At 39.8% G+C, this 22,919-nt stretch overlaps 14 protein-coding genes across 14 annotated transcripts; 5 read left to right on the forward strand and 9 right to left on the reverse strand.

Annotated features, from left to right (window-relative positions):
- Nucleotides 1-311: 311 nt before the first annotated feature.
- On the forward strand, nucleotides 312-1,874 carry PAS_chr1-4_0201 (WD40 repeat-containing subunit of the Set3C histone deacetylase complex; the record flags this gene model as incomplete). Its single annotated transcript, XM_002490270.1, has 1 exon — nucleotides 312-1,874. The coding sequence occupies one exon, from the start codon at nucleotides 312-314 to the stop codon at nucleotides 1,872-1,874; it is 1,563 nt and encodes a 520-aa protein (XP_002490315.1).
- Nucleotides 1,875-1,916: 42 nt separating this feature from the next.
- On the reverse strand, nucleotides 1,917-3,383 carry PAS_chr1-4_0202 (Mitochondrial protein involved in protein import into the mitochondrial matrix; the record flags this gene model as incomplete). Its single annotated transcript, XM_002490271.1, has 1 exon — nucleotides 1,917-3,383. The coding sequence occupies one exon, from the start codon at nucleotides 3,381-3,383 to the stop codon at nucleotides 1,917-1,919; it is 1,467 nt and encodes a 488-aa protein (XP_002490316.1).
- A 568-nt stretch (nucleotides 3,384-3,951) lies between these two features.
- PAS_chr1-4_0203 (Component of the evolutionarily conserved kinetochore-associated Ndc80 complex) lies at nucleotides 3,952-6,012 on the forward strand (the record flags this gene model as incomplete). The annotated part of the gene is made up of 1 exon (XM_002490272.1): nucleotides 3,952-6,012. One exon carries the CDS (start codon nucleotides 3,952-3,954, stop codon nucleotides 6,010-6,012), a length of 2,061 nt encoding a protein of 686 aa, XP_002490317.1.
- A 54-nt stretch (nucleotides 6,013-6,066) lies between these two features.
- On the reverse strand, nucleotides 6,067-8,529 carry PAS_chr1-4_0204 (Component of the holoenzyme form of RNA polymerase transcription factor TFIIH; the record flags this gene model as incomplete). The annotated part of the gene is made up of 1 exon (XM_002490273.1): nucleotides 6,067-8,529. One exon carries the CDS (start codon nucleotides 8,527-8,529, stop codon nucleotides 6,067-6,069), a length of 2,463 nt encoding a protein of 820 aa, XP_002490318.1.
- Nucleotides 8,530-8,923: 394 nt separating this feature from the next.
- PAS_chr1-4_0205 (Ubiquitin-like protein of the SUMO family) lies at nucleotides 8,924-9,220 on the forward strand (the record flags this gene model as incomplete). The annotated part of the gene is made up of 1 exon (XM_002490274.1): nucleotides 8,924-9,220. One exon carries the CDS (start codon nucleotides 8,924-8,926, stop codon nucleotides 9,218-9,220), a length of 297 nt encoding a protein of 98 aa, XP_002490319.1.
- A 262-nt stretch (nucleotides 9,221-9,482) lies between these two features.
- Nucleotides 9,483-10,817, reverse strand: PAS_chr1-4_0693 (uncharacterized protein; the record flags this gene model as incomplete). Its single annotated transcript, XM_002490275.1, has 1 exon — nucleotides 9,483-10,817. The coding sequence occupies one exon, from the start codon at nucleotides 10,815-10,817 to the stop codon at nucleotides 9,483-9,485; it is 1,335 nt and encodes a 444-aa protein (XP_002490320.1).
- A 149-nt stretch (nucleotides 10,818-10,966) lies between these two features.
- On the reverse strand, nucleotides 10,967-12,031 carry PAS_chr1-4_0206 (Oleic acid-inducible, peroxisomal matrix localized lipase; the record flags this gene model as incomplete). Its single annotated transcript, XM_002490276.1, has 1 exon — nucleotides 10,967-12,031. The coding sequence occupies one exon, from the start codon at nucleotides 12,029-12,031 to the stop codon at nucleotides 10,967-10,969; it is 1,065 nt and encodes a 354-aa protein (XP_002490321.1).
- Nucleotides 12,032-12,292: 261 nt separating this feature from the next.
- Nucleotides 12,293-12,784, forward strand: PAS_chr1-4_0207 (Hydroperoxide and superoxide-radical responsive glutathione-dependent oxidoreductase; the record flags this gene model as incomplete). The annotated part of the gene is made up of 1 exon (XM_002490277.1): nucleotides 12,293-12,784. One exon carries the CDS (start codon nucleotides 12,293-12,295, stop codon nucleotides 12,782-12,784), a length of 492 nt encoding a protein of 163 aa, XP_002490322.1.
- Nucleotides 12,785-12,884: 100 nt separating this feature from the next.
- On the reverse strand, nucleotides 12,885-15,788 carry PAS_chr1-4_0661 (uncharacterized protein; the record flags this gene model as incomplete). Its single annotated transcript, XM_002490278.1, has 1 exon — nucleotides 12,885-15,788. The coding sequence occupies one exon, from the start codon at nucleotides 15,786-15,788 to the stop codon at nucleotides 12,885-12,887; it is 2,904 nt and encodes a 967-aa protein (XP_002490323.1).
- A 252-nt stretch (nucleotides 15,789-16,040) lies between these two features.
- Nucleotides 16,041-16,703, reverse strand: PAS_chr1-4_0208 (uncharacterized protein; the record flags this gene model as incomplete). Its single annotated transcript, XM_002490279.1, has 1 exon — nucleotides 16,041-16,703. The coding sequence occupies one exon, from the start codon at nucleotides 16,701-16,703 to the stop codon at nucleotides 16,041-16,043; it is 663 nt and encodes a 220-aa protein (XP_002490324.1).
- Nucleotides 16,704-17,243: 540 nt separating this feature from the next.
- PAS_chr1-4_0662 (uncharacterized protein) lies at nucleotides 17,244-18,302 on the reverse strand (the record flags this gene model as incomplete). Its single annotated transcript, XM_002490280.1, has 2 exons — nucleotides 17,244-18,170; nucleotides 18,207-18,302. The coding sequence occupies 2 exons, from the start codon at nucleotides 18,300-18,302 to the stop codon at nucleotides 17,244-17,246; spliced, it is 1,023 nt and encodes a 340-aa protein (XP_002490325.1).
- A 165-nt stretch (nucleotides 18,303-18,467) lies between these two features.
- PAS_chr1-4_0209 (Mitochondrial ATP-dependent RNA helicase of the DEAD-box family) lies at nucleotides 18,468-19,985 on the reverse strand (the record flags this gene model as incomplete). The annotated part of the gene is made up of 1 exon (XM_002490281.1): nucleotides 18,468-19,985. The coding sequence occupies one exon, from the start codon at nucleotides 19,983-19,985 to the stop codon at nucleotides 18,468-18,470; it is 1,518 nt and encodes a 505-aa protein (XP_002490326.1).
- A 296-nt stretch (nucleotides 19,986-20,281) lies between these two features.
- Nucleotides 20,282-22,159, forward strand: PAS_chr1-4_0210 (Core component of the signal recognition particle (SRP) ribonucleoprotein (RNP) complex; the record flags this gene model as incomplete). The annotated part of the gene is made up of 1 exon (XM_002490282.1): nucleotides 20,282-22,159. The coding sequence occupies one exon, from the start codon at nucleotides 20,282-20,284 to the stop codon at nucleotides 22,157-22,159; it is 1,878 nt and encodes a 625-aa protein (XP_002490327.1).
- A 99-nt stretch (nucleotides 22,160-22,258) lies between these two features.
- Nucleotides 22,259-22,804, reverse strand: PAS_chr1-4_0211 (ribosome biogenesis protein NIP7; the record flags this gene model as incomplete). The annotated part of the gene is made up of 1 exon (XM_002490283.1): nucleotides 22,259-22,804. One exon carries the CDS (start codon nucleotides 22,802-22,804, stop codon nucleotides 22,259-22,261), a length of 546 nt encoding a protein of 181 aa, XP_002490328.1.
- Nucleotides 22,805-22,919: the final 115 nt, after the last annotated feature.

The raw sequence follows: 22,919 nt of genomic DNA on the forward strand, positions 1-22,919 counted from the left end.
AAGTGAAGAAAAGGACACACCACACACCTCTTCTGGAAGGATTCTACGATCACATATCGAAACATTAATACTACTCGAAACCACTATTTTAAAGATGCCTCAATCTAAAAATCGGCTCAGCTGTTGAGTCTTTACGAGAAAATCAGTACATGGTAGTCATGTCACCCCATTACTATTAAGCAAGTTGACAGAAGACATTAGTCGTGTACTGGTCCAATATATTATTTTTCGATGTTTCGCGAAGATTATCATGGACAGTGTGTTCTTCCTTGTCAAACTCATTCTGCTGAACACCTCCAGTGAGATATAATATGACTCTAACCAGCCAGGAGGTTAACTATCTAATATGGCGATATTTCCAAGAGGTTGGGTTAGAGCTTTCGGCCTATGCCCTTGATGATGAGACGAAAATTCACGAATTGGATGAATTATATAAGAATAAAATTCCAATTGGAAGTTTAGTTAACTTCATCCAGAAGGGAATTCTTTACACAATGAAAGAAGGTGAAGTGCTGGAGTCTAAGAGCAGTTTGCACGAGTTTGCAAAAGAACTGAATCTATTAAGCTCTATAAAACACACAAACACAGAAATAGTTCCACCGTCAACTAATACGACTGACAACAACAGCTGTTTTACCCGAGTGTTGAAAAGCTTATTTACATATCCCTCGTCGATGCATAGCTCCTTCAACCCCTCTTCAGAGAAAGTTTTGGCTTGGGGTGAAAGGAAAAGTAAAAGTGTCATATGTGTGATAAACGATCAATCTCAAATAAAGATTGATGTTGAGCATTATGTTATAGAGAATGAAAAAGGTAATGATATCACACTTGTTTCATGGTCTCGTTTGGGTGATTCACTGTTAACATGTTGTGAAAATGGCGAGATCAGAATGTGGGAAGCTGACGGCAAGATAAAGATGGTTTTGCATAACCATGCATCGCCTATTGTGCATGTGTCATGGTCACCAGATTCTCGTTCATTCCTCACTTTAGATAGCGATAATGTTGTCATCATATGGGATTCATTCACCGGCAAAGCTCGCCAAGTTTTGGATGCTGGTCTCAAAGATAGAGTATTAGGGCTGGATACCGTGTGGATCGACGAATCCAAGGTTGTTGTTCCTGGACTAAAGAACTCAATTCATATTTTTCAAGTATCAGAGAAAGAGCCTGTGGGAACACTATATGGTCATTCCAACACAATCACAAGCTTAGCATATTACAAAGAATTGCATCTTCTTGCATCTGGCTCAGATGACAACGATATTAGAATATGGCGAAGCAATTCGTTAAACTCCGCCCAATTGTTGCAAGGTCATACCCAGCCTATCTTGTCACTTGATTGGCTTCCCACAAATGAAAAATTTAAGAACCCAGATCTCTCCAAGCTAGTAATTTTAATATCAACCTCAATGGATGGCTCCATTAGAGTTTGGGATGTCTACAAAGGTGATACTGTAATGTTCTCTTTAAATGAAAATGGGGTGCCGTTTGTTTGCAGCAAGATTTCTCCTGACAAAACTAAGATTGTTACTGGTGACTTGGATGGGAGCATAAAGATATGGTCCATTAACTATCAAAGTTTGGAACAATTCCTATCTGAACATAAACTTGATGCATCCAACACTGGTACCAACATTCAATCAATTGAATGTGTGGCCGAATACGAACCTAATACTTCCAAGAAAGAAGAGCCAGATGAGAACGATATACTCATCGACGACGATGTAGACGAAAAACAACAAAGTGGAAACGATTTAGAGGACGACAAACAGATATTTATTACCAGTTTATCGTGGAACAAGAATGGTTCCTTACTTTCAGTATCGTATTCCAATATTGACAGTGTTGTCATCAAGGTAGACCAGTTATAAATTGGGGATAAATATTTGTATATTAGATGGTTCTGTGTATCACTAGTTTATAGAAGAGTTATACTTCTTTCGTTTGGCCCAGGCATACTTTATGCTTTTGGTAACTCCCGCTGTAGCAATTCCCTTGACACTTTGTAGAAAAGCAGGTTTGTATATGGTCTCCTTCAAAGCTTGGTAAAGATTGTGTTTCAAGTTTTCATCTTCGGCAATTTTTAAAGGAAACGAAGATTTACATTTTATGTTATTTGAGATGTACTCGTAATCCTGGATAGGTAACTTTGATAGATCAGAATTACTGATCGTTTGAAGCTCAATGAAAGAAAGGTCTGAAAGTTCAGGTGCTACCACATTTTCAATAGGATTAAGTAATTTTTGAGCAATAATATCTTCAGAAAATTCTTTTGAGTATTTGTCAGCATACTTGGCGTAAATCTTCTTTCTGAATGATTTTGGTAAATCTACAATCATTCTTGACTGGGCGTCGGTGGATAAATTAACTTTAAACGTAGAGTCAGTTTCGAATTGGACGACATCTGCGAAATAGCTTCTTAGCAATGGATCATACATCCAGTCAAGTTTATCATATTGGCCGGAAACAATGTTTGAGACCTTGTCACGACTTTCTCCTCCTAACTGCACTCGAGGATCTCCATGGTAAGAAAGAGAAGTGATCAGATGGAAAAGCTCTTCCTTACTCATTGAAAACTCAGTACCCCTGTCGGAGTTTAATAACAGCGATAGTTTGATCGCATTGATCAAATTAAACTGGTTCAGCAATTGAATATTTGGACTGTTTCTCATTATATTTATTGGTTTGTGCAGCCTTCCACTTAGATAGAAAGTGTCCCAATTGATTAAATCATTCATCAAATTGGTCATTGAGGTTACGCCATATTTTATCTGGCAACCTTCCATGTCCACATATGGATTGAAATAAACTCCAGCTCCTAAATCTTGGACCTTGCCTATTAACCCAGAACCGCCTATTCTCAAAAAAGAATAATGCTCTGGAAACTGATGTAGGTTTAGTGCGTGCCAATGGTCTGGGTATGATACAGCGTATATCATATCCATCTGAGGTTTACTTTCTGAAACTTTTTGATTCGCTTGAGTAAATACACCGGAACCGTAACCCGCAGCAAATCTAATAGGTGCATTGAACTTCCATAGGACTTTCTGCAATGTCTCATTCTTATCGCTGGTGATTATCTGGTTCTCTCCAAATTTGTATGGTAACTGGCTACTCGTTTTCAATCCAGCGATATTCCGAAGATAATAATTGAAGTTTATGGGGGCATTCTTAAATTTTTTCAGGTTCTCGTCCAGAATTTTGAGCTGGTCAGCGCTTGTGGTGGAATTCGGGGTTTCATTTGATCGCAGCTTATTATTACGGATGATCAGCCTGTATCGTTTCACGGGTTTGTTCTTCTTGAAAATTTCATCCAAAACAATGGGGTCAATCTCTTTGGGCTTTGTAGAAGCAAAGCGGTATATTATCTTGCTTCTCATAGTAAGTCCAGGTGTGGAGAAGAAAGAAGTTAAGTGAGATAGCAGATGTCAGTTATAAAGATGGGGTAGTACACGCGCTAAAGATGGCAGGGTGATTATTTTGGAAGGACACGAAGTATGGGTTTCTCTCTTCGAAGGGCAGGGACGTATGAAAACGAGGGGAGAGAGGTCAAGTCACAAAGGTCCTAAGATAGCGAGGATTTCCCAGAAAGGAAGGCATATATCTTGGAAGGAGAATGACTGCTACCAAGTATGGACATAACCCCGCGCACCGAGCAACATTTCTGGAGAACATTTTCCATTGGTAGTATATTCTGTTTTCGCCAATCATTGCTTAGTAAGTGTAATCAATCCGAGGATATTTGTGAGCGAGGACCATTTGGCTGAAGTCACGTAACGCGTATGAAGAGAAACTCAGATACCTGGTCGTGCACTTCACAAGTAATAGTATTATTCTCTACCAATTAGCTAACGCACGACCTGAATCAAAACATCAACAAATAAACAAAAACAAAACCATATTAAGCCCGACTAATAACAAGAGCCAGACACATCTCTTGTAATACAGATGGATTACCGTTCAAAAATGCCCCTGGCCTCGGTAAACAATAATCAGTTGAATACTACTCTTCCCAGGGCCAAGCGTTTGAGTCTGTCCACGCGACAATCGATCATTGGTGGACCAAAACTGCTAAACTATGACAGCACGAAGAGAAGAACAATTGGTGGACCAGGGCACCCTACAGTGGGCTATAATAGTGCTACAACAACCATATCAGCAGCCACCAAACGAAAGTCTGAAATATTAAAAGGGGCTAACAATAAACGACGCGTGTCTATGTATGGGGGAATGGATACCAAGCGAGTGTCAATCTACGGTGGGTTGAATACCACGAGCTCTTTCAGCAAAGACCCAAGACCATTACGGGACAAATCGTATCAGGCAATGCTCCAACAGGAAGTTCATGACTATTTAATGGAAAACAAATTTGAGCTGGAAATGAAATATCCCATCACTATCAAAAGTCTCAAATTTCCCACACAGAAAGATTTTGTCCTGGTATTTCAATGGTTGTACAAGAGGATAGATCCTGGTTACAAATTTCTAAAGTCCATAGAACAGGAGGTCTATTTTCTTCTTAAAACTTTAGGATATCCTTACATTGAAGCAATCAACAAAAGTCAGATCAGTGCTGTTGGTGGATCCAATTGGCCTATTTTTCTTGGTATGTTACATTGGCTCGTTAAACTAGGAGAATCATTGGAAGAAATTGATGAAGCTGATGTCAACCAATTTCAAATAGAATCGTACACAAATTCAGTTGATGACAATGCAATTGCTCAAGATGACTTGATACTTGACAAACTGTTCACTAGATACATTATCAAATCCTACAAATCGTACTTGAATAATGAAGACGATTATTCATCATTTTATCAAGAAATGGAAAGTGATTACAATGTTTATGCCAATCGTTTAGCGGAGAACATTACAGCAATGAGAGAAAGTAACATAAATCTAAATCAAGAACTGACCACGCTACAAATATCCAACGAAGAAGTCACGCATGCTCTGAAGAAATGCAGCATAATGAAACAAGATCTAGAGAAGTTCCAATCATACATTGAAATGATGGAGGCAAAGAAATTGAAATGGAAACCGGTACTTACCTCCTTACAAGATGAGCTACGAAAGTCTCAATCTGAGTTTGAAACTCTTCAATCCATTAAGGAGAAGATCGTTGCTAAGCTAAGAGAAGAAGGCTTTACAGTTGAGGATATTGAGTATCTAAACCAAGAAAACACCTCTCTGTCTAAAGAATTGACAAGATCCAAGGAAAAGATGGCAGAAATAACACAGAACATAAAAGCAAAAGAAATCTCAGCAAGCAATTCTTTCAATTTACTGCAGCAAAAGATTGATTCTTACAACTCCAGTGTATACAAGATCATCAATTCTATAGGCAACTTAGAGTATGATGTATCTAAGTTTGATTTAGAGATAACGACCTTCTCCAACAAATTCCTAAACGACGATTCCCTGTTAGGCCTGAAACCCCATGAAATCATCACAGATATAAAAGAAAAGGATTTAAAACAACAGCAGTTTGAACTGAAAAAATTGATCGTTGAAAAATCTTACAGTTTGCAAGATGATATAATAAAGCTTCAAGAAAATTTGGATCTTATCAACGAATCAATAAACGAGCAAAAAGATCAAGTAGACTCGTTAGAAACTAATTTAACAGAGTCTAAACTTCTCTACGACGAAATGTACGAAACTATGATGAACGAATCTTCCAAAGCTAACATAGAATTGGCAAAGTTGAATAGGGACTTACAATCCATTCAACTCAAGTCCAAAGAAAACACATCCAGAGTGAACCAAAAATATAACTCAATTAAGATAGAATATGATCAGTTGAAACATGAAATTAATCGAAAAAGAATGGATTATCAAAATAAGGTCCGACAAATATTAGAGTTTGTGGTTGACTTTAAGCTGGGTATTCAATCGAATTTAGAAGATCTAGAACAATTAGTGATTCAAGAATGCAATGAAGAGCTTGATCAGGTCGAAGACAGCCCGAGAACTGAAGCACTCCAGGGAGCTGAGAATAACGTGTAATCAAATGTACAATAGAGAATAGACTAATTATCATACTAACAATACATCTTGTTCTCATCTCTTTTTCTTGTAGTACATCTTTTGGATTAAAGGGTGGTGCTCCTTTAGTTCCTTGTTTTTGTTTCTGCTGTATTCGACATAGGCCATGTCTTCACCACCAGCAAGACCAGCTAACGATCCTGTCGTTCTCGTTGCGGAGGAAGATTGACCGCCAGAGCGAACTCTCTTGCTGACACCACCTCCAATCATGTTCTCAGAGTCTTCACCGGCTTCAATTCCTGCTGCATCCTCGTTCTTCAGAAGAACATCCTGTAACAATTCTCTACGCTCACGAGCGGAGGAATATGCCAGGTTCGGCAAGCTCTCCATTCCATGAAGATGAGTGATGACTTTGAAGGCATAACCTTGGTCGACCAAAAAGGCCTGTCTTTTAGTGGAATAATACATTTCCTGTGTGTCCTTAGATACTAACGAATAGAAAAAAGCATTAAATCCCTCGTCATTTCTTCTTTTAGCTCTCAAAATTCTACCCAAACGTTGAGCTTCTTGACGTCTAGAACCATAATGAGAAGAAATTTGAATTAAACATGTTGCCTCTGGTAAATCAATAGATGTGTCACCTACCTTTGAAAGGAAAATTGTGTTGACCTGATCATTATACTGAAAGTTTTGCAAGATGTTCATTCGTTCCTGCTGTGGGGTGGATCCATAAATAAATGGTTTACCAAGCTTTAGTGCATACTCTTGCAAGGCGTAGACGTTATCAGAAAAAACGATAATCTTATCACCTCGTTGTTCGTGGTAATGAATAAGAAACTGGCATGCCTGAAACTTGGTGGGATTCATAATATACAATAACATCCTCTTACGTGAGGTTTCTCTGAGATATTCTTGATAAAATTCAGAAGTCATTGGGCACCAAACTTCGGCGCACTGAACATTGGCTATGTGACCTTTCTGAGCCAAGTCCATCCAATTGGCCTCATATAACTTTGGTCCGATTAAAAAGTTAAGATCACCAATTTTATCGTCTTCACGAACTAATGTTGCTGTCAAGCCTAATTTTGCGTGGGCGGCAATAGTTGTGACCACTCTTCTGAACATTGCAGCTGGTACGACGTGGACCTCATCTAAAATGATAAAACCCCACTCCCTCGAAGTAAGAAAGTCCATAACTTTTTGAGAGTCGTGAGATCTATTTCTGGTGTTAGCGACCATAGAGTAAGTAGATACGACCAGACCAGCATCACCAGTAAACATCTCCTTGTTTTCTGATGTGAAAACAGCAACATTTTCTGGTTGAATCGTGCACCATTGCAAGAATTGTTGTCTCCATTGCATTACTGACACTGATGATGTACAAAGAACAATAACAGACTTCTTAATGGTACAAGCTGCAGTGATGCCAACCAAGGTCTTACCAGCACCGCATGGAAGAACGATGATACCCGATCTAGCACGTCCATTACCGAACATTTTAGATAAAGACTTTTCTTGATATGGTCTGATTTGCGTCGATGGTTTCAAGTCAATGTCCAAATCAGGGTTCCGCTGATCATTCCTGAAATCATACTCTTCCAAGACTGGATAATCAATTTCCTGGCACCTCTTTTTGACGATTTCAACGGATTCCGAGGCAATTTCGAACGAATGAACTTTATCAATATCATCATCTTCGTCCTCATCGTCCTCTTCAACTTTATCTTCGAACGGGTCACTTCCTATAGCTGTGTTGAAAGTGTTGGTGATGCTATTGTCGCTCGCAGGAGCAGCTGTACCCGCAATGACAAGGCCATCAGATTTTGGCTTATTCGTACGTACCAATCCATCGCTGGTAGTTGTCAACGTATCAGATTTAACTCGTAGTTGGCCAATCACCTCGTCCTTTAGTAACATTTGCAGAATATCTGCTTGCGAACTTTCTACATGGTATCTATTGTTCTTCAGAACTAGCTTGACCTTTCCATATGAAATGGTGGCAGATCTAATAAAATTCACAATCGAAGGTGCCACAGGTACTTTGGATAGACGATTCAGCACCGAAATGATATCATCGGTTTCTAGCCCCACAGAGACAGCAGCGTACAGGGAATAAGCAGTAATTCGATACTCATGAATAAAGCTGGGACGACTTATCGGCTCAGCAATGGTTACCAAAAAGTCCTGTGCTTGCTCACTTAAGGGTGAGAAACTTTCTAATATGATCCTACCATCATTTGGAGAGATCCATATAGGCCTTGAGGCATGATCAGGCTTCAGCTTCAAATAGGAAAAATCAGACGATCCAAATACTTTGGAGACTGAATCAGGTATAAAATCCGATGGTCTATCCAAGGGGATCTCAATCAACTCATCTTCTTCAAATTTGGTGTCCTTGTTCTGTTTCTTGATCTCATCCATAGCAGACTGGGCTTTCTTCTTGTTAACCTTTTTCCTTCTTTTCGGAAATTCTTCCTCACTGTATGAATCAGAAGAGAATTCATCCTCCAAGTAGTTGACTGCTGGTCTCCTTGACATTGAATTTCTCTTAAAGTAAAACTCAGTGGCAAGTAAAGAGGAGACAGAGTTCCTACATATTGTTCTAGGAGTTGAATAATAATGGTAGTGTACCAATTAGAGTGATGCTGATTAGTAAGAGGAAAATAGTGGACGGGAATAGCATGATCTCTACTTGTAGCATCAATTGAAACTATATCCCATCCAATGATGAGCCAGAGATTCTTACCTCCTTGCAAGCTACACTTCGTTCTTTTACCTCTATCTTTTTTACACCTACTTTTCAACACACTGTTGGCCTTCCCCGTAATGTAATTATGTAATCATTATATTGTAGTGCGACTATTAATGCGATCTGGCAAAACACTGACATTAGCATTTCGTCTTATCACTCTTCACAACAAGTTACACAACAATGTCTGAATCTCCATCAGCCACTGAAACCAAGCCCGATATTAAGGAACCGAGTGAACACATTAATCTAAAAGTCAGTGACGGTTCTTCTGAAGTTTTTTTCAAGATTAAGAGAAAGACCCCTCTGAAAAGACTTATGGACGCTTTCTGCAAGAGACAAGGTAAGACTAGAGAATCTATTAGGTTTTTGGTAGACGGTCAACGTGTTTTGGATGACAACACTCCAGATGACTTGGACCTTGATGATAACGATGTAATTGAGGCTCATAGAGAACAGATCGGCGGATCCAACTATTAGACGAGTTAAAACTGTACAGATACGAATAAAGGTCTGAAAGAAGCGTGCTTTTTTCGCCTTTTGTCTATTAAATTGTGGGAGCCATTTCCTCTGTTGATATATTGGAAATGTGTAATGCATAATAAAAAATTTCGACCTTACTGACGGTTACTAGTGTTTAACTTTATAGCTCAGTGTCAAGTGTATTTTACTTACAATTAAAGGCATTCTTTTATAAGTTTAACAGTACGCTTTACATATGGTAGGAATTCTAGATAATCAACTAATCGGAGAACTTGTAACTTCCGCTGTCTAAAGTGATAGAACCTCCTCTATAAGATCCTCTTTTCATCTTGTTTTTGTTCTTGGTAAAGTCCTTTCCACGTACAGCACCAAGTTTTTCATTGGCCTTTTCACCCCAAGTTCCTGCAGCACCTTTGTAAGTATTATCAGTTAAGGCGCCGTCTTCAAAGGAAATTTTTTCTCTTTCTATTCTTGAGAAATGCTTTCTCTGGCCTTCTTTGACTTCCTCGTTCTCAAGAATGGCTGGAATGTGTTCTTTTTTTGGTTTCGAGTCTGAGGATAAGGAGTCAGTGTGGGAAGAATCAGATGCTGATTCTGAGGGCTCTGAAGAGTGTAGTTTTTGCTTTTTGTTAGGGGAGGAACTGTTCTGAGATCTCTTGTTTGATTTAGCTTTTGAGTCAGAGTCAGAGTTTGAGCTTTCTGAATCTGAACTTTCGGATGAACTTTCTGAGCTGGAATCTGAACTAGAATCTGAACTGGACTCTGAAGAGCTCGATGAGCTGGATGAGCTGGATGAGCTGCTGCTATCAGACGAACTAGACTCTGAATCTGATTCAGAATCGGAAGTGCTATCTGATGAACTGTCACTGGAGCCTGACTCGCTTGGGCTAGATTGTTCACTTGACTTCTCTTCAACTTTATCCTTCTTCTCTATTTTCTTTCCTTCTTTCTCCTCCTTCTTTTCTGCTAGCAGTTCGACCTTTTCATCCTTTATTTCATCATCTGAATCTGAGCTATCTGAAGAACTTTCAGATGAATCTGAAGAGGTATCTGAAGAACTGGCTGACGAACTGTCTGAAGAGCTTGAAGAAGAGCTCTCACTGGAACTGGAACTCGAGCTGGAACTTTCCTTGATCTCTTCCTTCTTTTCTTCTTTTTTGTCATCCTTTGTATCCTCCTGTTTCCCCTCCTTGTCATCTTCCTCTTCAGATTCAGACTCAGATTCAGAAGAAGAAGAAGAATCAGAAGAAGAACTAGAATCAGAATCAGAATCAGAATCAGAATCAGAATCAGAGCTGGAGCTGTCAGAACTGTCAGAACTACCGGAACTTTCACTGTCGCTTTCGTTTCCACTTGACTCAGAATCGTCATCAATCTCCATATCACTGACATTGCTGACAAGAATGTTCCAATTTCCGACAATCTGTTCCAATTTATACTCGCCATCTTCGATAGCACACTCCAAGTTCAACTTTTCCTTCTTGGCCTGTTTTTCGACAGCCTCTGCGGCGTTCTTGAAACCAATATTGTCTAGATAATCCTTGATGTACTTAAGGACTTGCTCTTTTGGAGCTTCATTGATAAGTTCACTCATTTTTAGAGAGGTTTCAAGAATATTTAGAAGTCTGGCTTTCAAGATAGATTTTTTTTTTCCCTGAAAAATTATCTTTACAACATTTCGAGAGTTGTAGTACTTACTAGGATTTACATCTATCTATCTAACGTGACAAAACCCTTATGCTGTTAGAGCTTTGGTTTAGCAGTTAATGCGATGGGTTCCTGTAAAGAAAAACCCGTTTCGGTTAGCCTGCTCTTGATTATTTTCAGCACATCATCCGGTTGTTCTTCAGGAACAGTGTGGGTACCATTAGGGACTATGATACGGTCACTGTTCTCCAAATTCTTGATCAAGAAATTAGTTGTCTCTGGCGGATTCCATGTGGCGCTCCCTCCAACCACATGAAGGACCCTATTTTTGATAAACTGAACGCTACTCATCCCCATAGGAACGGAGCTGTCATAACCCTTGTAACATGTCAGATGCTGCTCTTTGGAGATTTTGGTAGTCCATTTTCCATCCGGTCGCTGTATGACCTCATCTGATATAAAATATTCCAATAATTCTGACTCAAAGGGGGAGAAAAAAGACGTTCTTCTAAGCCATTCAACAGCTTCTTCCTTCGAATCAAATTCATCCTTGATGCCTCTGGCTAGTGCGGACAATAACCCCGAATTTCCCATTGTTTTATACCCTTCAGGAGGAGGTGCGGCAGAAGGATCAGAGTGTCTTCCATAAATAACGGGTTCTATCGTAATAATATCCTGAAAGAGTAAAGGTTCCAAAAATGCTGCGTAAACTGAGAGAAATCCCCCAAAGGAATGGCCTATTAGAATATTGTTACCTTTTTTGAAAGCATCATCGTTTGAGCGTTCTTCCATTACCACCTTGATGACATCTCTTGCTCCGTCCGTCCAATTGAATTCTGTGCCAAGATTGTCTTTGTTGAGCACTCCACTGTCGCCGTGCTGTACATGGTCAACTGTAATCATTGATCCTATGACAAAAGGATAATCATCTTTCATAAAAGCCAATTTCTTCAATCTTTTGATGTAATATTTCCATATTGATTTGTTCATTCCTGTCGCATGAGAGAATATTAGGTTGAGAATGGGCTTATTGTCATTGATTGTACCTTCGAACTTATATTTAAGATAGCATAGTTTCAACCGTTTCTCCTTATCAATAGTTGAGTTCTCAGTGTAGCGGGGCCAATGGGCATCAATAATTTTATTCTCCGCTGAATACATATCCAAAGTGATTATAACCTCTCTTAAAAGTTATAAGGGGCCTTTGATTTTTATATACATGGATCCTCATCTTTACCACTCACGCATGTGATACCTGCTTACCGAGGGCACCTGTCGTGTATATCTCCCTCTTGTAACCCGCAATCAATTCCCCAAGCACAACTTCGCGAACTGAAGTACATTATTTTTCCCCTTCAATCGTACCTACCTTAACCAATTACATCAACTGTTAGTAAGCACAGGAAGCAATCCTTTATATCAATGTTCAGAACTACAGTCAACAGGATTCCTCTGAGGAGCACCTTTTCACAGTCTATACTGAGACCGCAGACGGCTCTGAGATTTCTTTCAAGCGAAACCAAAAATGCCATTGAAAGCGCTGTCAACTCTGCCAAGGTAGTCTTGTTCATGAAGGGGACCCCACAGCAACCCCAATGCGGATTTTCCAGGGCTACTATACAGATGTTAGGACAGCAGGGCGTTGATCCAGAAAAGTTTGCCGCCTACAATGTGTTAGAGGACCAAGAGCTTAGAGAGGGCATTAAGGAATACAGTCAATGGCCTACTATTCCCCAACTGTATGTTGACAAAGAATTTGTTGGTGGGTGTGACATCGTTATGAGCATGGCTCAGAGTGGTGAGCTAACTGAACTGCTTGAGAAACATGATGCTTTGATTCCAGAGGAACCCTACGATGAAGCTGAACCTGAAAAAGCTGCCGATGCTGAGGTGAAACCAAGATCTAGAGATTAAGGGCATTTTTTGAAGACAAGAATACTCGGCAGTTAATCGGGTACACACTCAATGAAATTTTCTTGTTTACATTAGAACGTTGTATATAGATAATTTATGATCAAACCCTTCGGGGTCTGCGTATTCCTATTTGTCCTTTAGGTTGAACATTGGTAACGACTTTCTGAGTTTTGGAAGTCTCTAATTGATTCCATTTTTTTTTCGCATCGTCCATAGCTTCTTTGAGACGGGACAATACTGCTTCGTGGTCACTCCTAGCGGAGTAGAAAACCGATCCGTATTTTGCTAACCATTCAGGCTTCACGGCTGTAACCACATTCATGTACTCTCTGGATGTTAACAGCAACTCTTGAAACACGACATATTCAGGTAAATCAGCTGTACCATAGAGACTGGAAGTTGGATGAAGGACCATCGACATAACACTTCTTAGGTTTGTGTATTCCCCAAACTTTTTGAACCGAGCTGCATTGACAAATAAACAGCTGCAAATGCATTCCTGTATCGGATCCCACTGTCTGCCAATGCTTCGACAAGCCATGCCTTGCTGCATCATGATTGATTGCAACTGAAGTTCTATCTCTTGAGCTCGTCTTAAAGACTTCTCATGAAGAAAGTTCTGGACGCACCAACGAGCTGAGTTTCTGTGGTTCAACCACTGGTTGTAAACATTCAGTAAAGTAAGATGATCGCTCTCAGGAATGAAGAATCTTTCCCTACTTCTGTCACTTTCTTTTTGTCTCTCCTTTGGTCGATAAAACACATTGGGGACGGACAGCATGGCAACAATTATACACATCTCAGTAGAACACTTGAACTCATGAGATTTGATTAACATTTTGGAAAGCACTGGTTCCATCGGGAAGGAGGTCATTTTATGACCCAAGTCTGTAAGTGCACCGAGATTATCTATGGCATCTAAACACCACAAGTCATACAATGAAGAATAGATCGTGGCGTGGGGAGGTGGATCAATGAATGGAAAGTCTAACAAATTATCTACTCCTAATGATTTAATCAGTAGCAACGTGTTAGCTAGATTGGTTCTTTGAATTTCTGGAATTGGTTGTACGTACATCTCTTTTTCTGCCTCTGTTAGAGTATAAAGCCGATATGCCACACCTGGTCCCGTTCTGCCTGCTCTACCAGATCTTTGGTTTGCTTGAGCAAATGATATGGGTGCTAATTGAAGTATGTCCATCCCCAGCTTCGAACTGTAAACTTTCAGCTTACAGAGCCCCGCATCTACAACAAATACAATCCCATCGACAGTCAGAGAAGTTTCGGCAATATTCGTTGCCACAATGCACTTTCGAACTTCAGATCTTCCAAACACTTTAGCTTGCAGATCTGCTGGCAAAGAAGAATATATGGGTAGTATTGACAGAGGATTCTTGTTTTCAGCATCTTCTTCTATCTCTTCTATTCTTTCTTGTAGTACCTGACAAGTTGCTTCGATATCTTCCTGACCAGTCATGAATACTAAAATATCACCTGGTTTTTTACCATAATGAATTTTCAGTACTTGCTTTATAGCCGCATCGACATAGTCTGCTACTGGATATTTGGAGAATTGGATATCTACCGGAAACGTTCTTCCAGGAATAGTAAAAGTGTCAGCATTTCCAAAAAACTCGGAGAATCTGGAAGCATTCATAGTAGCTGAAGTTATTATTAGTCTTAGATCTCTTCGCTTAGTCAGGATCTTTTTGAATAATCCGAGAAGAATATCAGTATTCAACGATCTCTCGTGAGCTTCATCCATGATAATACAGGAGTATTTCTCTAGTCCAGAATCTAGCAGTGTCTCACGAAGGAGTACACCATCAGTCATATATTTGATCATTGTCCTGGGGCTCGTCCTGTCCTCAAATCTGATAGTGAAACCCACTTCATTTCCGAGTTTGACTCCCATCTCTTCGCTGACTCTTTTAGCAACAGACATGGCAGCCACCCTTCTAGGCTGAGTACAACCAATTATCCCTCTCTTATAGAATCCTTCCTCATATAAAAACTGTGTTAATTGCGTAGTTTTACCACTACCTGTTTCACCAATTACGACTACTATCTGATTCTCTCTTATGGTTCGAATCAAATCCTCACGAACAGTGAATGCAGGCAGACAACGTCTTTGTTCTGCGATATCAAGAGGAGAGCTTGAATCTTCCATCGCTTCAATAAAGTTCTTATGTTCTATCTTCTCTTCTTTGTCTTTAATACCCATGACATTTCCCAGCTTTGTACCCTTGACAGCGCTGACTTCATTGTTCTTCTTCATGATAACTGACTGGACTCTTCGCTCATTCACTAGATTGCTACCTCTCCTAGCTGCGGCAGCTAGGTGACCCTCGGGGTCTCGTATAACTGATATTTCTGCCTTTTGGTTGGCAATGATCTGCTCATCTTCTAAGAAAGGGGGTATCAAATGATGTGATACAATTTGCTGTTGTCGATGATTTTCATAGTCTTCAGGATCGTCTTCAAAGGGGTCAAACGTATCTAGAGAAGTTCTATTCCTGGTGGCTTTATTGTTAGTCTCCAGTTCTAGATCTTCATAGTGATTCGCTCTCTCGTTAGTGTACCATTCCCTATCCAAAGAGGTGTCGGAAAAGTTATCATTGTCCTCGTCTTCTTTATTCAAAAGTGAGCCCTGTTGGTATCCATTATCATTCTTATAAGTTTGTTTCTCTTTTGAAGCCAGTTCCTGAAGCGACAGTTTTGGCTTCAACATGGTAGAGGGTCTATTTGCCCCATCTCCGTTATTCTTCACGTTATTCAGGCTAGTTAACTTATTTACCTGACTCTGATGCTTACTGGGGAACCCCTTGATCCTTTGCGCTTCTTGTTTCTTTATCTTCTTAAACACTGGTCTTGTAGGCGATGAGGTAGATGAGGTAGACGGTGACTCCCTTGTGCCTGGGTGATCTAATGAACTTGACCCTTCATCGTCGTTAAAATCAATACTGATCTTTCTTCTGTTATTGGTTTTTGGCTTTATAACCATCAAACAGTAATCGGAAATGGCTTCTTCCAAATGAACTACGAGAGGATTTAAGTACTGGAGAGATTCATCACTATCTGGGTAAGTACCCAGATAATGGTGTATAGGTGTAAAAGCTTACTATCATACTACCATGTTAAATAACCATGTTTACTATACAAGTTCCATAGGGCCTAGGCTACATAATGTCACAGAAAGAAGGGTGACATTCCTGGTCCTCCATCTCAGGCCGTCAACCAACCACAGATTGTCTGTTTATTCGTACTTCTGAGCAGTGGCAACAGGAGTTTCCACAATGATCACTTCAGGCTCAGCGCCAGGGGTCAGCGGTTTGAAAGCCTCGTACAGTCCAGCTTTGGCAACTTCGTCACCATAAGTTCCCCTTACAAATCGATCTAGGAAAGTTCCCCTGAGAGATTTTCTAAGTGTTAGAAGAAACTTGCCTGATTTGGGCTTCTCACGGTCACCAAGCAGTAAGCCAGGTCTTAGAATTACCGTTCTTGGAAACTTCAGTCCTATGATCTCATCTTCAATTTGTCCCTTCATTTTCATATAAGGGAATCGACTGCCGGCACTAGCACCAAAAGACGAAACTAAAACAAAAGTATTGACACCAGCTTTTCTAGCAGCCTTGGCTGACTCAATATTGACACCAGTGTCTATTTCATAAGTGGGATCCACATGTCTGGTTGTTCCAAACCCTGACACAAAAATGTCAGTGTTCTCAAGACTTTCAATTGAAGAAGTCCACTCCTTGCTATCCTTGACAATATTTTCAATTTTAGGGGATTGTAGGTTTTCTGGAAGAGGTGATCGTGTAAAAGCTGTGACTTTCTCAACTGATGGTGCTGAAGACAGGAGCTTCACAAAGGCTGAGCCACAGAGGCCTGTTCCTCCAATAACGGCGACATTGACCATTTTTGACGGATGATTAATAATTGCAAGGGAGAGCAATATGGGTTGGGGCGCATTTTCACGCCCCTAATAAAATTATGTAATCAAATTCATGAAAAATGATGGTGGAAGACTATAGTTATAGATAAATGGACTTCACCTTCAGCCCATTCCAATCACCTGCCAATATTTAGAACGCTCTACTGGCCAATCTGGTTTTTTAAGAAGAAAAATAAAAACTTGCCTCCAATCAGATTTGAACTGATGATCTCCTCATTACTAGTGAGGTGCCTTACCAACTTGGCCATAGAGGCAGAACTAATTGCTTTCAAGTAAGCTTGTTACTTGAGGTAAATGTTTAACTGATTATTCTTTCAGTTCTCATCAACGTAAGACAATGTTTTGTGGCAAATGAACAGGTCAATTTACTAATGTAGGCCATTCACTTTTACGCCTACCCTTCTGGTTCATCGAAATTGGTATCTTCAAGTAGTCATAAGAAGCTATAGAAACTAAATACTTTTAATGGATGCTGATATACCCTAATGATAATTTCTTGCTATGCTAAACTCCTTCCTCCAAGTTGATTTCATCCCAGTGTGGTTTATTTTTAACTATCCAAGGATGCGTCTCAATGTCTTTCAAATTGATTCGCTTTTCAGGTGTGTATCTCAGGAGTTTTTGAATTAAATCTTTAGCTTCTGGGGAAACATGAGAGGGAACCTGCAAGTCCACTTGAGCAATTCTTTTATAAGTAGAGCTCTTAAACTCTTCTTCAAATGGAGGTTTTCCTACCAAGAATTCATACATTAATATGCCAAGCGCCCAGACATCCACTTTGTAGTTATGCTCCCTAGCTTCAACCATCTCAGGTGGTAAATAGTCTAGGGTTCCACACATAGTAGTCCTTTTCATACTCTGATTAGAATAGACACTCCAGCCAAAGTCAGAAATCTTGACCGTATTATCAAAACCTAATAGAATGTTCTCTGGTTTGATATCTCTGTGAATTATGTGACGATCGTGTAAATATGACAGTGCGTCTGCAATTTGATAAATATAACGTGACGATGTGACCTCATCAAGCTTTCCTTTTTTCTTGAGCAGCTTGTACAATTCTCCATGAATGGCAAATTCTAGAATTAAATAAACTCTATCAGTATCGTGGAAATGTCCATACAGCTTTATACAGTTGACATGTTTCACAGAGCTCTGAATCTCCACTTCTCTTCGAAATTGTTTCTCTACCTTGAAATTAATCAACTCCTTCTTATCCATAATCTTCAGAGCACAGATAAATCCCGACTTCTTGTGTCTAGCACAATAGACCTTTCCAAACTTTCCTTTCCCTAATTTTTTTCCGATCTCAAAATCATTTATCGTAATTTGATTCCCATAGATGGACTTTCGTATACTTTTGCGAGCATTTAAACCGGTTCCTGTGCTTGTGCTTGTTCTTCTGGATATTTGAAGTCTACTTTTGTTGATAGTCTAAACGGGTTAGTTTTAGCATTGAAAAAGGAAAACGGTAGAGCTAAAGAGAATACTCACATCTCGACTCCTAAATGGCTTCACACCACTCTCTGCCAAAGATCTAGGCTTCAAACCTGCGTTGCCAGACATCGTTATATTGGGAGGAGGAGAGTGTTTAGGGCAAAACAGAATCAAATCACTGTTGACGTATTTCCAGCGCGCTCGTGATATCCAACATCCAACATCTACTGGTAAGTAAGTATCCACCAGTTATTGGGTACGTGCTCTGCTATTTACACTATTTATACATGGCTTTCACGCCAATCTTCTCTTATATCTGACGACGGTCGGAAGGCCTTTCACATGCGAGTTGTCCTTGTTAGTCACTATCATAAAAACTCTTCCTCCTTGATTCATCCTTCCAGTTCTTCCTGCCCTATGGACGAGGTCTACAGATGTCTTGGGAACATCGTACAGGATCACGTTTCTGATTCCGCTAAAATTCAGTCCTCTAGCAAGAAGATCGGTGCATACCAAAACCTTCATTGTCTGCTTTTGACCCTCTTCCAACAATTGAGGATGTCGCAGGAATGGTAAGATTTTACTCCGACGAACATCCACAGCGTCCTCAGACGAGATACAAGACACATCATGCCCAAACTCAGTTTCTAGACGATGGGAAATTTTCATGCATTCTTTCTTTTCATTGCAGAAAACAATTACTCTTTTTTCGTACCCAAGTTCAGTTCCGTCACTATGAATGGCATACAGTGCCTGGGCTAATGCCTTAATCTTGGACCCTTTGTAGGGCGGAACACTGGCATTAATGTTTCTGAACTCGATTGCTTTGGGTAGTCTGTGAAGAGAAGGAGTGGTAATAGGGATCGAGTCTGGGAAAAATTTCTTGGTAACTTTATTAAACTCACTGGGTATAGTGGCACTCACAAATAGAACGTCTTTGAGTGATCTCATGTTTTTGAGGGCAGCATGTGTATCGTTAATCCAAGATTTATCCATTAGCGTGTCTGCTTCATCAACAACACAAAAATTAAGTCCTGTCAAAAGGCTTTTCAATGACCCAACATCATCATACTTTTCCAGGGACATTAGCTTAGCTGGGGTGGTCACTAGTACGTCAATCTTGTTACGATAAGCCCCAATAAAATCCTTGAAATTTGAGTCTACATCCCATCGATAAGCACTCAAATCAAGATCTTTGCATACAGATTCCACCACTTCGGATACTTGATACACCAACTCATGGGTCGGCACTAAGACAACGGATCTGATTTGAGATTTTTCCATGCGGGTACCACTTTCCAATTCTTCAATTTTCAGTTTATGGAAAAGCGGAGCCAAATACGCCCATGTCTTACCTGACCCAGTTTCAGCCGCCAATGTGAATACTTTCAGCTCGTTTTTATTAGTTCGCCTGATAGAATTGACTACCTTGATGGTCTCCACTTGGATAGGTGTTGGCCTTATGATGAGGCCATTCATTTCGTCCTCAGTCTTTACCTTTTTTGTGGAAGAAATGAAGTTCTGACTTCTCAAGACCGTGCTTTGCTTGATTTGCTTGATCAAAGCATCTCTAACCGGAGGGACTAACTTTAGTTGTGCAAAACTATCAATCTGTCCTACCAGCCGGTGCAGTCCAGATACTTTTTCTTCTTCTGGAAGTTTCAAACTAGCATAACTGCCGATCTTGTATGGAATATCGGCAGTTGGCGTTTCTAGTTGTTTCCTTTTCTGAAAAGATTTGCTCGATGCATTATACGAGGCAAATCTAACACTTGTGCAGCTCTTCAGACGAAGGCTGATATTTCTGTTCATGGATAGTATGATTCTCTAGTTCTGTTCCCTTTGTAGTTTTTTATTTTGTATGAGGAACAGTTTTCAATCTTAGAGGAATAGAGACTGTTTCGACTGGCTTGGATTTAAAGTACCAATCGTATTTCAGAAATGACAACTTGACATCCTAACAAGAAAACAAGAGGGTGAATCGTTTTTAGTTCTGCTCCTGGTATTCTATGGAAAATTACCAGTTTTCACTTACAGACGGTAGATTTTTATCAGATCTTATATGAGTGCTCATGTTCAGAGATCTTTGGCTGTTATGAACACCGCGCATGGCAGAAAAACTGATCGGACGAAAAATCAAACCCTCCAGGACTCCCATTTCATTCAAGATGTCGTCTCTTTCAGAGCTGGTATCGGAATTGGCAATCCATTCTGAGAAGAGGCAGTACAAAGAAGCATATGAGAAAGCAAAGCGCATTATAGATTTGGGCCACCCTCTTGACCTTGACACATTGAAGCTAGGTTTGGTGGCTTCGATCAACCTGGACCAATATCACAACGCAGGTCGCCTCATATCAAAAAGTAAGGATCATATCGTATATGATGGAATGAAGGAATTCTTGCTATTAATTGGATATGTGTACTACAAGAACGGAGACTCGAAGAATTTTGAAACTCTACTAAAGGATTCAGCTTTCCAAGGAAGAGCATTTGAACACCTCAAAGCCCAATACTATTACAAGATCGGGGAGAACGAAAAGGCACTCAAGATTTACCGAGAGCTATCTAAGAACCCATTGGATGAAGTTGTAGACTTGAGTGTCAATGAAAGAGCTGTCATTAGCCAGCTTTTGGAATTGGATGGTGTCGTTGAACAGCCTGTATCTCGACCAATAGACGACTCATACGATTGCAAATTCAACGATGCCCTTTACCAGGTAAAGATTGGTGACTATGAATCTGCATTGGATCTCTTGGAAGAAGCCAAAGCCATATGTGAAGAAAATACAAAAGATCTGCCTTTGGACACACGAGAAGCAGAGATTGTTCCTATTCTGTTACAAATTGCTTACGTCAAACAACTTAAGGGTAAAAAGGAAGAATCCTTGACTGCGCTGAGAAGTCTTTCTAAACCAAAGGACTCTCTTTTAGATCTTATTTACAGAAATAACTTACTGTCATTAAGGATTGATGAATACGGAAGAAATGATACCAACTTTCATATTCTTTATCGTGAGTTAGGATTCCCTAATTCGATAGACATTAATAAAGACAAGTTGACAGTGTCCCAAAGGGTTGCGTTGACCAGAAATGAATCATTATTGGCACTCGAGCTTGGAAAGATCCCATCTCAAAGTGATCTCAAGCTCTTTTATGATGCTACTTCGGAATTTTTAGATTTGAACACCAAGCTAGAAGCCTCAATGATTTATAATTATTTCATGAGACGCCCTGGCCAGCAAGAGGTTCCAAATGCTCTTTTAACTGCACAGCTGGCTATCAACGTTGGTAACATCAATAATGCAAGAACTGTTCTTGAAACTGTGGTGTCGAACGACGAAAAGAATTTACTAGAACCATCTATTGTGGTATCTTTGTATTTGATTTACGATAAGCTTCAAAGCGGAAGATTGCAAGTTGAACTCCTGAAGAAAGTAGCGGATCTTTTGCTAGAATCAGAGATTTCCAGCACTCAACAACGTAAGTTTTTCAAAGATATTGCCTTCAAAACCCTCAATCACGATGCAGTTTTGGCCAATCGACTATTTGAGAAACTGCATAGTATTTACCCTAATGATGAGTTGGTATCCACGTACTTGAACTCTTCATCTAATGCATCCAACAATAACACTACCACGACCAACTTCTCCGAATTGGACGACTTGGTCCTAGGCATAGACACGGATAAGCTTATTAGTGAAGGATTTGATACTTTTGAGTCCAGCAAAAGACCGACCACGATTATCAGCTCAACTAACAAGAAACGTCGTACTAGATTGAAGCCCAAACATGAAGCCAAGGAAAAGTATAAGCGTCTGGATGAGGAAAGATGGTTACCTTTAAAGGACCGCAGTTATTACAGACCCAAAAAGGGAAAGAAAATTAGAAATACCACTCAGGGTACTGTCACTAGTAATACTAGTGAAATAAGTGGCTTGAAAAAGACTCTGCCAAAGAAAAGTTCCAAAAAGAAAGGAAGAAAATGAAACTTTAGCTGACCAATTCGAAGAAAATCTTAATATACATATTAAAAGTTGTTCACTATACCTTACTTGATCTCTACTATTTATTTCTTGACTTTTTTCTTACGTGAACAAAGTATCCTCATCTCTCAAATATTCTCCAATATCACCCTGTCTATAAGCGACAATAGCTGTGGGTTGCAGATTTCTGGCTTCAGTCGTTGACCTAGCAGATACTCCAAATCCCAAAGGAACGTCGGCCATAGAATAAATCACAAGTCCAGCATGTTCAGGGATATCTTCACTCATTTTACCAATATGAGCCTTTAGAACATTGTTTCCATATAAGAAAGGCATTTCTCCATTGGGTTTGACCCAGAGCTTGTATTTTGCGTACTGTGAGATGTACTCTAATGCTGTGATGTGTAATCTAAACTTTCCAGTCTTGGTGAACTTTCCCAAACAAGTTCCTAAGGACATAAGGTTTTGTCTTGCCACAGAACCGGCAAACTTGGCTACGTTTTCACTGACATAGTAGACTCTATCCTTCTGAAGACGAAAAACATGAGGGTCCTCTTTGTTGTTGACCAGGAAGGAAATGTTTCTTCCAATATAATTGGCTAGCTTTTCGAAGACAACTTTGGTCTCTTCTTCTGTTAAAGGTCTCATTTAGTTTAATGCAAGGAAATTTTTCAAGATTATTTTTTTCTTTGGAAATTATTGTACATCGAAAAGGTCGGATTTCGTCCGGAAATTTTCATGGGAGACTGTTAATCTGAACTAA

The sequence above is a fragment of the Komagataella phaffii genome, chromosome 1, assembly GCF_000027005.1.
Source record: "Komagataella phaffii GS115 chromosome 1, complete sequence".
NCBI lineage: Eukaryota > Fungi > Ascomycota > Pichiomycetes > Pichiales > Pichiaceae > Komagataella > Komagataella phaffii.